Source organism: Lissotriton vulgaris, chromosome 3_1 (assembly GCF_964263255.1).
Source record: "Lissotriton vulgaris chromosome 3_1, aLisVul1.2, whole genome shotgun sequence".
Taxonomy (NCBI): Eukaryota; Metazoa; Chordata; class Amphibia; order Caudata; family Salamandridae; genus Lissotriton; species Lissotriton vulgaris.
In genome coordinates, this window is record NC_141689.1 from 1,669,250,503 (window position 1) to 1,669,263,560 (window position 13,058).

General features: G+C 47.2%; 1 protein-coding gene across 1 annotated transcript in view; it reads left to right on the plus strand.

Moving 5' to 3' along the window:
- ANK2 (ankyrin 2) overlaps positions 1-13,058 on the plus strand; it is an 874,236-nt gene that overhangs the window by 591,773 nt on the left and 269,405 nt on the right. The window contains exons 31-32 of the mRNA XM_086962136.1: positions 8,825-9,036; positions 9,836-10,040. Coding sequence (XP_086818262.1) covers positions 8,825-9,036; positions 9,836-10,040 — 417 coding nt within the window. The remainder of the gene's footprint in view (positions 1-8,824; positions 9,037-9,835; positions 10,041-13,058) is intronic.

Below are 13,058 nucleotides of genomic sequence, written 5' to 3' on the forward strand. Positions count from 1 at the left end.
ATAGTACAATATGGACACTTGAACTTGCCTAACAACTGCATGGAAATTCTCAAGGAGGCTACGAGACCTTCCACAAGGACTTCCTATGCCTATAAGTGGAAAAGGTTCTGCATCTGGTGCACGTCCAAGAACGCTGATCCTACCTCCTGCAAGGAAGATGTCATCCTTCCATACCTCTTGCATTTAGCTCAATCTGGCCTTAATTTCCATTCGATTAAGGGTTACCTCGCAGCATTAACTGCGTATAGGAAATGCCCTTCACAAACATCCTGCGTCCAGATTCCTGTAATTAAGGTTTTTTTCGAGGGATTGAAGAAAGTATTTTCCCTGTTCGGCGTCTGTCGCCTTCATGGGAATTGAATGTGGTGCTGTCACGATTGAGGAAGGAGCCTTTTGAACCTATTCATAAGGCTTTTCTACAGCATTTATCCTGGAAGGCGGCCTTCCTTGTGGCTATGACATCGGCCCGCAGGGTGAGTGAGATGCAGGCTCTGTGTTGTCAAGAGCCCTATACAGTGTTTCATGCTTCCAAAGTTGTCATGAGGACACACCCCAAGTTCCTTCAGAAAGTAATTTCTAATTTCCATGTTAATCAGACGATAACTTTACATACGTTTTTCCAACATCCCACCTCTACGGCGGAGAGGTCTCTTCATTCCCTGGATGTAAGATGGGTGTTAAAATTCTACTTGGATAAGACCAAGGACATTCGTAGGTCAGACAAATTGTTTGTCAATTATGGTTCGGCCAGGACTGGTCTTGACACCTCTAAACAGTCCGTCTCTAGGTGGATTGTGTCCTGTATCCAGCTATGTTACCACAAGGCCTTAGGGGGTAAGCCTAAGGCTCATTCCACCAGGGGCAAAGCGTATACAACAGTTTTGCTACGTAATGTTCCCATTGCACATATCTGTAGGGCTGCCACTTGGAAGTCTGTCTATACCTTTACCAAACACTACTGCCTGGACTCTGATGCCAGGGCAGGCGCTAATATTGGGCAGGCTTTGTTGAGAAATCTGTTTGCACAGTAGTGGTTTTGTCTGTTTCCTATACCACTGGTTTGGTTTGTTGGGATGGGCTTGCCATTCTATTCACAAGATTATGACTATACACAGAGATCCCCTACTACAGAAGGAGTAGTTCTTACCTGTAACTCCTGTTCTGTAGTAAGGGTATAGTCATAAGCGCCTGCCCTCCTCCCCGGTGGATGAAAAGATAATGTACTGAATGCTACAGGCCTGGCTTTATACACCTTAAAAAAGAACTGAAAGTAAAAGGCCTGGCTGTGCATCCTGCGATACCGAGGGTCTCTGGAGAGTTCCTTAAAGGCTCAGTATCCCTTTTCCAGACACATAATGGCAGCCTATGGGGCTTGTCTGTCCAGCCCTTCCTCTCTATCATGACAAAGGATTTTTGTGAAGGGGTGTTTCTCTAGGTGTGAAACTTTACAAAGTGTGTCAAGTGTGTCACTTGTGGGACACCCCCGCGCCGCACGGCCACCAGCTGCTGCGTGTGTCTCCCTCTGCCTTTCTTCTGCCTCGCCGCCGGCCTCGCTGACGCCTGGCCGTTCCCCTCTGGTTTTGCCAGTGTTTTTGCCCAAAGTTTGTGCTTGTTTTCTTTGCGCCACCTGATCGCTTTTTTAGCTGTTTTCCTCTGTTTTGCCCGTCATTTGTGCCTGTATTCCCTTGTGCTGTACCATCGTTTTCCTTTCTGTTTTTGCTCTATTTTTCCCTCCATTTGTGCCTGTTAATGTAATTATATCCTCTTTGCCGTGTCCAGTTTCCTTCCTGTTTGCCCGCCTACCTCGCCGCCCTCCGCTCTCCCTCCCCGCTCCCCGCTTCCCGCCACCGCCTGTGGCCCCGCCCCTTTTCTCTTCTGTTCCCTCCCCGCTCCCGCCTCCCAGCTGCTCCGCCCACCCGCGCACTTGGCCTTAAATGGCGACCGTGCGACGCAGGTGAGTGTGACCCACTTGTGGGACACCCCCGCGCCGCACGGCCACCAGCTGCTGCGTGTGTCTCCCTCTGCCTGCCTTCTGCCTCGCCGCCGGCCTCGCTGACGCCTGGCCGTTCCCCTCTGGTTTTGCCAGTGTTTTTGCCCAAAGTTTGTGCTTGTTTTCTTTGCGCCGCCTGATCGCTTTTTTAGCTGTTTTCCTCTGTTTTGCCCGTCATTTGTGCCTGTATTCCCTTGTGCTGTACCATCGTTTTCCTTTATGTTTTTGCTCTATTTTTCCCTCCATTTGTGCCTGTTAATGTAATTATATCCTCTTTGCCGTGTCCAGTTTCCTTCCTGTTTGCCCGCCTACCTCGCCGCCCTCCGCTCTCCCTCCCCGCTCCCCGCTTCCTGCCACCGCCTGTGGCCCCGCCCCTTTTCTCTTCTGTTCCCTCCCCGCTCCCGCCTCCCAGCTGCTCCGCCCACCCGCGCACTTGGCCTTAAATGGCGACCGTGCGACGCAGGTGAGTGTGACCCACTTGTGGGACACCCCCGCGCCGCACGGCCACCAGCTGCTGCGTGTGTCTCCCTCTGCCTGCCTTCTGCCTCGCCGCCGGCCTCGCTGACGCCTGGCCGTTCCCCTCTGGTTTTGCCAGTGTTTTTGCCCAAAGTTTGTGCTTGTTTTCTTTGCGCCGCCTGATCGCTTTTTTAGCTGTTTTCCTCTGTTTTGCCCGTCATTTGTGCCTGTATTCCCTTGTGCTGTACCATCGTTTTCCTTTATGTTTTTGCTCTATTTTTCCCTCCATTTGTGCCTGTTAATGTAATTATATCCTCTTTGCCGTGTCCAGTTTCCTTCCTGTTTGCCCGCCTACCTCGCCGCCCTCCGCTCTCCCTCCCCGCTTCCCGCCACCGCCTGTGGCCCCGCCCCTTTTCTCTTCTGTTCCCTCCCCGCTCCCGCCTCCCAGCTGCTCCGCCCACCCGCGCACTTCGCCTTAAATGGCGACCGTGCGAACGCGCAGCGGGCGCGCCGATTGTGCGCCGAAGGCGCGCCAAATGTAAGCCCGTCTGCGCCCGTCCGCGACCGGATCGCGACCAGCGCCAGGACCCCTGGCCCACGAAGACCCCGACCGACCCGCCTGACGTACTCCGCCGCCACCCTCATCGCACTCAACACCGGCCGACTCCCAGAATGCCATCAAGCCACTCCACGACGCACCCACGGACCTTTCAGCTGCCAAGCCTGCAAATTCACCTGCATCCGGACCTGCCTCGCACCAGCACCCGCCAAGTCGAACACCAGCAGCACCCACCTCAAATGCATCCTGCTCAACACCCGCTCCGTCCACAGACACGCCATCGAACTCTGGACCCTCCTAGACGCCACAGCCCCTGACGTTGCCTTCCTCACGGAGACCTGGATGAACGCCTCTTCAGCTCCCGACATCGCCATCGCTATCCCAGAGGGCTACAAGATCGTCCGGAGGGACCGCAACGCCAACCAGATGGGAGGAGGCATCGCCATCATCCACAGGAACACCATCCGTCTCAAGACCAGCACCGACAACACCCTGACCAGCGCATTTCCAGATCCACACCAGCCCGAACACCACCCTCAGAGGCACCCTGATCTACCGACCCCCTGGACCACGCACAAAATTCAGCGAGGACATCGCCGACTTCGTCAGCCCGCATGCCCTCCCCTCCGCTGACTACATCCTCCTGGGGGACCTCAACTTCCATCTGGAGAACAACAACGACCGCAACATCACCACCCTGCTGGACAACCTCGCCAATCTTGGACTCAAGCAACTGGTGTCCACCCCCACCCACCTCGCCGGACACACACTGGACGCAGTCTTCTCCTCCAGCCCAGACATCGACTTCAGCCACGCCACAGAGCTTCAATGGACGGACCACAGCTGCGTCCACTTCACCTTCAAGAGAACGACGACCCACCACCACCAGCAACAGGCCGCCCGCAGAAGCTGGAACAAGATCACAGCAGACCAGCTCGCCACCTCCCTGAGCCAGCACCCTCCTGCCAGCTCAGCGAACCCCAGCCAGGCCGCCGACAACCTCACGAAGTGGATCAGCAACTGCGCGGACGAGCTCGCCCCGCTGAGGACCCCGCCCAGCAGACCCGGCAGCAAGAAAGCCCCGTGGTTCACCGACGAACTCAAGAGCTCCAAGAAGAACTGCCGAGCCCTCGAGAAAGTCTGGAGAAGGGAACCCACACCGGACAACAGGACCTCCCTCAAGCTTGCCACCCGGAAGCACCACCAGCTGATCCGCGCCGCCAAGAAAACAGCATTCAAGGACCGACTGGACAACAACGCACACAACTGCAAAGAGCTCTTCAACATCGTGAAAGAGCTCTCCAACCCCAGCGCAGGAAACAACAACATCACCCCATCACAAGACCTCTGCAACTCCCTCGCTTCATACTTCCACAACAAGATCGCGGACATACACAACAGCTTCAACAACCAACCAACGCACACCAAGACCGAACAACCACCCCCCACCACCACCCTCCACGCCTGGACCCCGATCAGCACCGAAGACACCATCCGCACCATGAACTCCATCCACTCCGGATCACCGACCGACCCCTGCCCTCACCACGTCTTCAACAAGGCCGACGCTGTCATCGCACCCCACCTGCGGGACATCATCAACACCTCCTTCGACACCGCCACCTTCCCTGAGAGCTGGAAACACGCCGAACTCAGCGCTCTCCTCAAGAAACCAACAGCGGACCCCACCGAACTCAAGAACTACCGCCCCATCTCGCTCCTCCCGTTTCCAGCCAAAGTCATCGAGAAGACCGTCAACAAGCAGATGGCCGCCTTCCTCGAGACGAACGGATCCCTCGACCCCTCACAGTCCGACTTCCGAGCCAATCACAGCACCGAGACCGCCCTCATCGCCGCCACCGATGACATCCGAGCCCTGATGGACAATGGAGAAACAGCGGCCCTCATCCTCCTAGACCTCTCCGCGGCATTCGACACTGTCTGCCACCGCACCCTAGTACAGCGCCTCAGCAACGTTGGAATCCAGGACAAGGCGCTGGAATGGATCATCTCCTTCCTCGACGGAAGAACACAGAGAGTCCGCCTACCACCGTACAAGTCAGAGGCCTCCGAAGTCATCTGCGGCGTCCCTCAAGGGTCATCTCTGAGCCCCACCCTCTTCAACGTCTACATGAGCCCCCTCGCGGCCATCGTACGCAAACACAACCTCAGCATAATCTCCTACGCCGACGACACCCAGCTGATCCTCTGCCTGACCAACGACCCCGCCTCCGCCAGAGCCAACCTGCACGAAGGGATGAAAGAGGTAGCCGAGTGGATGACGACCAGCCGCCTGAAACTGAACTCTGACAAGACGGAGGTCCTCATCCTGGGCTCTTCACCCTCCGCCTGGGACGACTCCTGGTGGCCCCCCGCCCTGGGCACCGCACCCAAACCGACAGACCATGCACGCAACCTGGGCTTCATCCTGGACTCCTCCCTCTCCATGACCAGGCAAGTCAACAACGTCTCCTCGGCGTGCTTCAACATCCTACGCATGCTACGGAAGATCTTCTGGTGGATCCCCACCGAAACCAGGAAGACCGTCACCCAGGCCCTCGTCACCAGCCGTCTGGACTACGGCTACGCCCTCTACGCCGGTACCACCGCCAAGCTCCAGAAGAGACTCCAGCGGATCCAGAACGCCTCAGCCAGACTCATCCTCGACATCCCACGAACCAGCCACATCACCGGACATCTGAGAGACCTTCACTGGCTCCCGGTCAACAAAAGAATCACCTTCCGCCTCCTCACCCACGCACACAAAGCCCTACACGACCAGGGCCCGAGCTACCTCAACAGCCGAATCAACTTCCACGCTCCCAAACGCCACCTCCGATCAGCCAACCACGCCCTCGCCGCCGTCCCCCGCATCCAAAGAGCGACTACGGGAGGAAGGTCCTTCTCCTACCTGGCCGCCAAGACCTGGAACTCCCTCCCAACCGACCTGCGCCTGACCCAAGACCACCTCTCCTTCAGGAAGAAGCTGAAGACCTGGCTGTTCGAGCAGTAGCGGACCCCCCCTCCCCAGCGCCTACGGGTAGGTAGCGCGCTATACAAGTGTCACTGATTGATTGATTGATTGTAATATTATTTGGCTATCTTTTTCACTTTGAGATGAAGTGCTGGCCAATGTAGCCTTGTAGTTTTAGGCTGCATTATTTGACTTTGATTTTCTCTTAAGCGTCTATACAGGACTGTAAAAGAAGACAACTTAAGGGACTATTTCGATTGCTCCGGGGTCCACGCACATGGGCGGGACTATTCACAAGATTATGACTATAACTGAGATACCCCTACTACAGAACTGGAGTTACAGGTAAAAAACTACTCCTTTTTTACCAAGACCTTAATAGATTGACTTCTGTCTTTTATTAATGGCTGGAGGTTTGGTCTTTCTATTATTAATCAATCTTACTTGTTCATACCCAAAGCTCAATGATTCTCTGGATCATGACGCCCACTCCTTTATGTTTGCACATGGACAGAAAGGGGGGAATGTACAGCAGCTATCATGGGTAATGTGTGGGTTAAATATAATTGTATCTAGATCAATCTTTGGCGCAGCATTAGAATTTCGAGATTGGGTCAATGTGTGTGGGTTCCGTTCACTTCAGTTGAGATGTCTGCTGGTCACAGCGCAGATATTTTATGCGTTTGTTTTATGTTAAGTGTTTTATAAAACATGGACTTGATTTGAAAGAGTAGTGAAGTGCTTTAAAGAGACATTTCTGGTGTAACAGGAGCATCCCAAGGAAAAGAGGCTGTGCATAGAAGAGTATGCAGTCTGAAATCATTTTAAGGTTGGATTACACAAACTGGAGTTTGACTGGAAGGGAGAAAGGAATATTGGAACTTTACACACTGACTAAATAAAGTTGACATTTTACATTACATATTACATCATAAGAGACCTCTCACAGATGCTTGTACATACCTATTTTGTGATTAGGTCATTCAGTAGCCACTGAGATGTTACTTTAACTGTCTTTCTAAATAAATGTGTTGATACGCATCTCAGTAAATATGTTTCCAAAGTTATTCAGATTTAGTAGTCCAAACAAGTGTGGCAGGACCTAAAGGTGACAGTTGCAAATGGTCTCCTGGCTGCAAGTAATAATTAAAGTTAAAGCAATGCCCAGGAATAGAGTGGTCTTGTAGAATTCAGATAACTCAATTGTGGGCGGAAGACTTTATCCTGCTATTAGGGCTCAATTGTCTGAGACATTGTTCCAAACAACATTACATTCCTCCGATTGACCTTGCAGTCTGATTTGATTACTTTGGATGAAGTACTTTCTCTGTTTATAATAACTTCAGAATATGCAGTAGAGTTTACACAAATCACCAGCAATTGACTCAGTGACAGCCCTCAGCCAACTCATGGAGCATGCTAGGTGTCCCTCCCTGTCAGCATTTACTCTGTGACTGTTGATACAAGTCTTCTAGACATGTGATTGTAATATTACACTATTCCTATTTTTTCAGAATTGCCTGTTGCAGATTTGATACATCTTTGGGATTAATGAAATTATTCCCCAAATGCATTTTCTTGTTAGACTCAGAAAGCTAATGTGTTAGGGCAATTTATCCGATCCTCTCTACCTGTTATGCCCTTCTTAACGTGGGTTACAGACTTGCTAACAACTCACTTCACTTAATATGCCATTCACTTTCACATAGGCCATGTTCGCACTGGCTGAGAAGTCAAAATGCTTACTGGCAGGCAACAGTGATTTCATGCAGAAAATACTGAGGGCATGACGTATTCACATTCTTTGAATTTGATGAAAACCCTAATAGGAACAGTGACTGGCAGATACTTGGGGGACAACGGACACCAATGGACACATGAAGACTGGACGATACGAGAATGATGATGAGCACTGGTACAACTAGGGCTGCAAGAGTGTCAGTGGGCACAGGTGTCCTAATGGGCACAGGTATCATGAGAGAAAGAAATCATCAGTAGATGGACACAAAATACAATACACGTAGGATAATCATGGGCATAGAAATGCTGTTGTGCACTATCTTATGTTATAAAGCGCTCAAATGCCTGAAGGCATCTTGGCCCTGCCTTTTTCTCATTGAGTATGAGAGGACTTTACTTCTTTGGGGGTACTATCAGGGCAGAATCCAGGGTGTTTATTGGTTAAAGAGCCAGGTTTTTAATGCCTTCCTAAAGGAAGAAGATTAATCATTTAATTTAATTTAATTTAATTTGAGAGTGAAGGTGTTCCACGGTTTAGCCGTTCAGGTGACAACGCTTCTGCCTCCTCATAAGGGGTTCCTGAGTTTAGGGACCATAAGATCTTTTGCAGCCAAAGACCAGTGTGGTCTAGAAGGAATGGACTTGGCAAAACTGTGTCTTAGAGAGCCACGTCATAAGTTATGAAGTGCCTTGAAGGCAATACATAGACCCTTAAAAGCAATTCTTTTTTCTAATGGTTGCTAATGCTTCCTTGAGTGCTAGAGCTGCTGACTGGTGCTTAGAACATGTAGTCTACATGTGTCTCTGCACTCAGGAGATTTTCTTGTTATGAAGTAGTCCTGAAGTAGATACCTATAAAGCATAGATAGCAAATAGGAAAGTCAGACTTTATGCTAGTATCGTAAATAAAAAATTAACTTTTTGTCAGATTAGTTTTTCAAATTTTGCATCTCCAGAAAAGGTAATCTTTACAAAGCAGGCAAGTACACATGTATTGGGATTTCTCCTTGCTGTAATAAATTATTAGGAATTTCATAGTTTAAAATTAAATACAGTGTCATGGCTGACTATGTTTCTCACGAAAGATATTTCATTTGCTTCCCAGTGCTTGATACATATGAAGAACTGGAGAAAAAGCGCATCTGCCGGATCATCACCAGGGACTTCCCACAATACTTTGCAGTGGTGTCTCGTGTCAAACAAGACAGCAACCTAATTGGGCCTGAGGGTGGAGTGCTGAGTAGCACCGTGGTGCCACAGGTGCAGGCTGTCTTCCCGGAGGGTGCACTCACCAAACGGATCCGTGTTGGCCTACAGGTACCGTATTCACAACCTCATTAGCAGCCAAATTATGCAATCAATAATGCAGATGTGCTGTCAATAGTTTATGGTGTTTGAAGATGTAACTTGCCCTAATGTACAACAGGAAAAGAAGCAAATGTGGAATAATATACTGCATATCTATATTCAGCTCTACGGTGCTCACTTGGGCATCTGAGGCCCAACCTCTCCAACAGGATTCTCCCACAAGTGGCTCTTGAGCTACTGGTAGCTCTCCAGCTACCTGTAAGTAGCTCTTTTGTGTGCAGTTCAGCCTACTAAATTAGAAGATTGTGTTATGTTGAATTAGTATATGTATAGCAAAATTCAAAAGTGTGTTAAAGATGAAAAGTTGTGCATTTTCAGAACTGATATTTATCCAAAATATATTGAAAGCTAATATTTGAATCATAAATCATGCAGTACTGCACACTTATTACAAATATTATATGTTATGGTACTGGGGGGTCATTGTAGCTGTGGGTGTTATGTATTACCCTTGTAGAGGCATTCCAAACTAACAAAGCCTTTGATACATTACTTTTGGCAATGCTGCAATGAAGTGTTTACAGCTAGTAATCTTTCATACAGTAGCCACTTATGTAACATTGTCTGATGTGTAAAACACTAATAATATTAGTAAGTCAGGGTGATTTGTGTTGAACATAAATAGCTCTTGTTAATGAAATGGTTGAAGACCCCTGCTCTACAACCGGAAAAGAAAACACTCAGTGATGAATGATATGCCACCGGATACTTTTGTTTTCATGTGATCACCTTGACTTTTCCCATCCAGGCCCAGCCTATGCACAGTGAACTTGTCAAAAAGATTTTAGGCAACAAGGCAACCTTTAGCCCAATCGTTACATTGGAGCCAAGAAGAAGAAAGTTCCACAAGCCCATCACCATGACTATTCCAGTGCCCAAAGTCTCCACAGATGCAATGATGAATGGCTTTGGGGGTGACACACCCACATTAAGACTGCTGTGCAGCATAACGGGTGAGTCTAATTTACCTGAATATCAGAATTATAAGTGTAGGGACATCTGTCTTTAGTGCAAGTGCTTGATAAATATTCATCAATGTCTGCAAAATTGAAATGGCAATCATATGATCATTTACACAAATTAGCATGTTTCTGTAGCTGTGATGTGGTCTGAAACCCCCACCTGGTATTGTCATTGAGGTTATGTGCATCAATACTTTTATACGTCATGACTCTCTTAATAATGCAAAGCAAAGCCTAATCCATACAACCCTTACATGTGTTTGGTACAGGGGCAGAAATAGCAAAAGTTCTTTAATCGGTATTCATAAGGCAGTTGGGTTGGGTCCTGCTCAGTTTCATATATCACAGGAGATGTCATATATCGTGAGAAATTGAAGGAAGGGAGGAAAGTAAAGGAAGTGAATTGGCAAAGCAGATTTTACAGAAAGTTGGATAAACAATATGTTTCATGGCTTAGTTAGAAGCATATCCTAAGTCATACTGAAAGCTCTAATATTAATTATTCAATTCTTTAGGAATCAAATACCTTTAACAAGTCCAACATGAAGGGGAAGTGCAGTGTGACTTCATAAAAACTGTACTCAATGGAAATTTATTGGAAATGGAAATTATAGTAAAATTAAATGGATCTAAGATGTGATTTTTTAAAATGTTTAACATGTAGGACAAGAGTGGAGTGGAATATTTGAAAGTTGTGCTCATGGCTCACTAAGACTATTCCGTCAGATATGGTTAAAAAATAATGTCACATAGTGGGGCCTTTAGACTAGTACTTAAGTGTAGTGTGTGGTATTCTCTGGTGAAAAACTGCCATGAAGTAGGCACAATGAATGCTTTGTGGTTCTCGGTCCCCACAATTTCTCTTTCATTCAGCAGACCCTTTCTTCTGAAAAGGAACATCATGCAACACGTGCATCTGTGCTGCTGTGTTGTTTGCTAAAGGAAGCCCCAATGCAACTTAGTCTGATTACTTGTGTTGCTAAGGTTCTCTTCTGTCTGGTTGTCTGGTTAGTGCATAATAGGATCCAAATCGTTCAGCATTCACAAAAATAGGTAACAGTTGAGGGCAATATTATTATTGGATTTAGAAATTATTTCCCTTTCAAAATGGACTCTCTTTTCCATAAATAAATATATGTAATCAGCACAAACTAATTATCAGCTCCAGGCTTTACACTTCTTCCCAAGGAACCATCCTTGTAAGTAAAATTGAATCTACTGTGATACCAGGTAGCCCACTCCTTGAAGTGTGTCTGTATTAGAGACAGGTTTTTCCATCATTTACCTAAAGGCTTCAGAAATGTGTGTTTGAAATTTAAACAGGCTCTCGCGGATTTAAATGATATTTTCTCAGTTGTAGACTTTCCTTATAATTATGGAAAACAAGGGGATTTTCCTCATCTCCATGAACATCTGCAGCAGGGCATCCTCTTACACAAAGCCACTAGTATATAATGTACCTCTTGGATTTGTCTCTTCGCTGTCATGCGAGATTGCCTTGTAATGGATATAGAAATCTTCAATGGGTCTCAAAATATTCTCAGCATTCAACTTTGCCTAAGAAGGCTTCCTGATCACTGGTAACAGCGCTTTAACATTGATGTAAAACGGTGCCAGTAGCTCACATGACCTACCAATGGACGTTTGGTGATCAACTTACCTCTTTCTATTATTCCTCTCTCGTACCCTTGATGAGGCTTTTAGGCTGGGAGACATCTTCAGAGGTCCAACTGCTCCTCTGTCTGTCAGGAAAAGCTAAAGGAAAATGCATAAAAAGTAAGGTGCTCCATCTCCCAGTCCTACAGTAGTCACATATGTTCCCCCTGGAGTTATTTTTTCTGTATTAGGCTTTTTTCCCTGTGTGTTGTAGATAAATGACATTTTCTACATAAGCACTTTGACTTTGTTCACAATCTTAGTTACCATTGCTTTCCAAAGTTCTGTTCAGCACTTTTTCTCATGAACTTGTGATTCCCCTGGTCCTGCCGTATGAGACAGAATTATTTTCCATTTTTCTGCTGAGCCTAAATTTTTGTATCTCTTCTGCATGAATTTCACATATTTCTGCTCAATATGGTTGGCCTGTGTCTAAGCTCGATAACAAGTTACCATATTTATTTTATTAAACCAAATTAAAAGAAATTCAAATGCATTCACAATAGTGATGAAAGGCATCTGCATACTACAAAAATTATTTGGGAACACTATTTTTCCATCCAATGCTCTTTTTCTGTATGTCTGCACAAAAATAGGTAATATTACCCCTCATATGTTTTGTTAATAGATAGTCCAGTTTGACCACGTACCTGTTTATCAAATGCCATCATCCTTCCCTGTTGTAGATTACATGGCATTAAGGAAGCTATATGTCCATACCTAATGTATTGCTAGATATGGTTTTAACTGATTTCAGCTGTAAACAGTGATTCAGTCACCATGGTTCCCTATACCACCTAGTCTAATTTTGGCACAGACTGAAGGTGGGACGGGGAATGTATAAATCAAGGGGTGAAAGGAAAAGTGTTTGTACAGGGGAGGGCCTAATCCTCCTATGCACACTTCTCTGTAAAGGAGAACTCCATACAGGGGCAAAATGACTTAGTGGAAATAGTTACAAGACATTCCCAGGGGTTTGCCTTGAAACCTGCGACTGACACAACTTTCCAGTTCTACAGATAGGAATATTTGTGAATCCTAAAAAGTAGTACATCTGCACATAGGCTTACATCTGTGGGTGCAGATTTACTACTTTTCTTTGTGAATATGGCCCTTTGTGTCTGCTGATCCTCCTCAACAAATATGAAAATAATCTCAGCGCATGAGAACAACTGTAGTGCTCAGTGAGAAAGAGGATCATTATTTAGGGTGGTCGTGAGACCTCACCAAGTAATAATGTCACTTATCCATACGAGAGCCATTCAGGTTTCTTTAAATCAAACCTCAGCTTAGTCCCAGATAGCTGTAGCACAAAGTAGCCAGGCTGAACTCAAAGGATAACAAGTGTAAAGA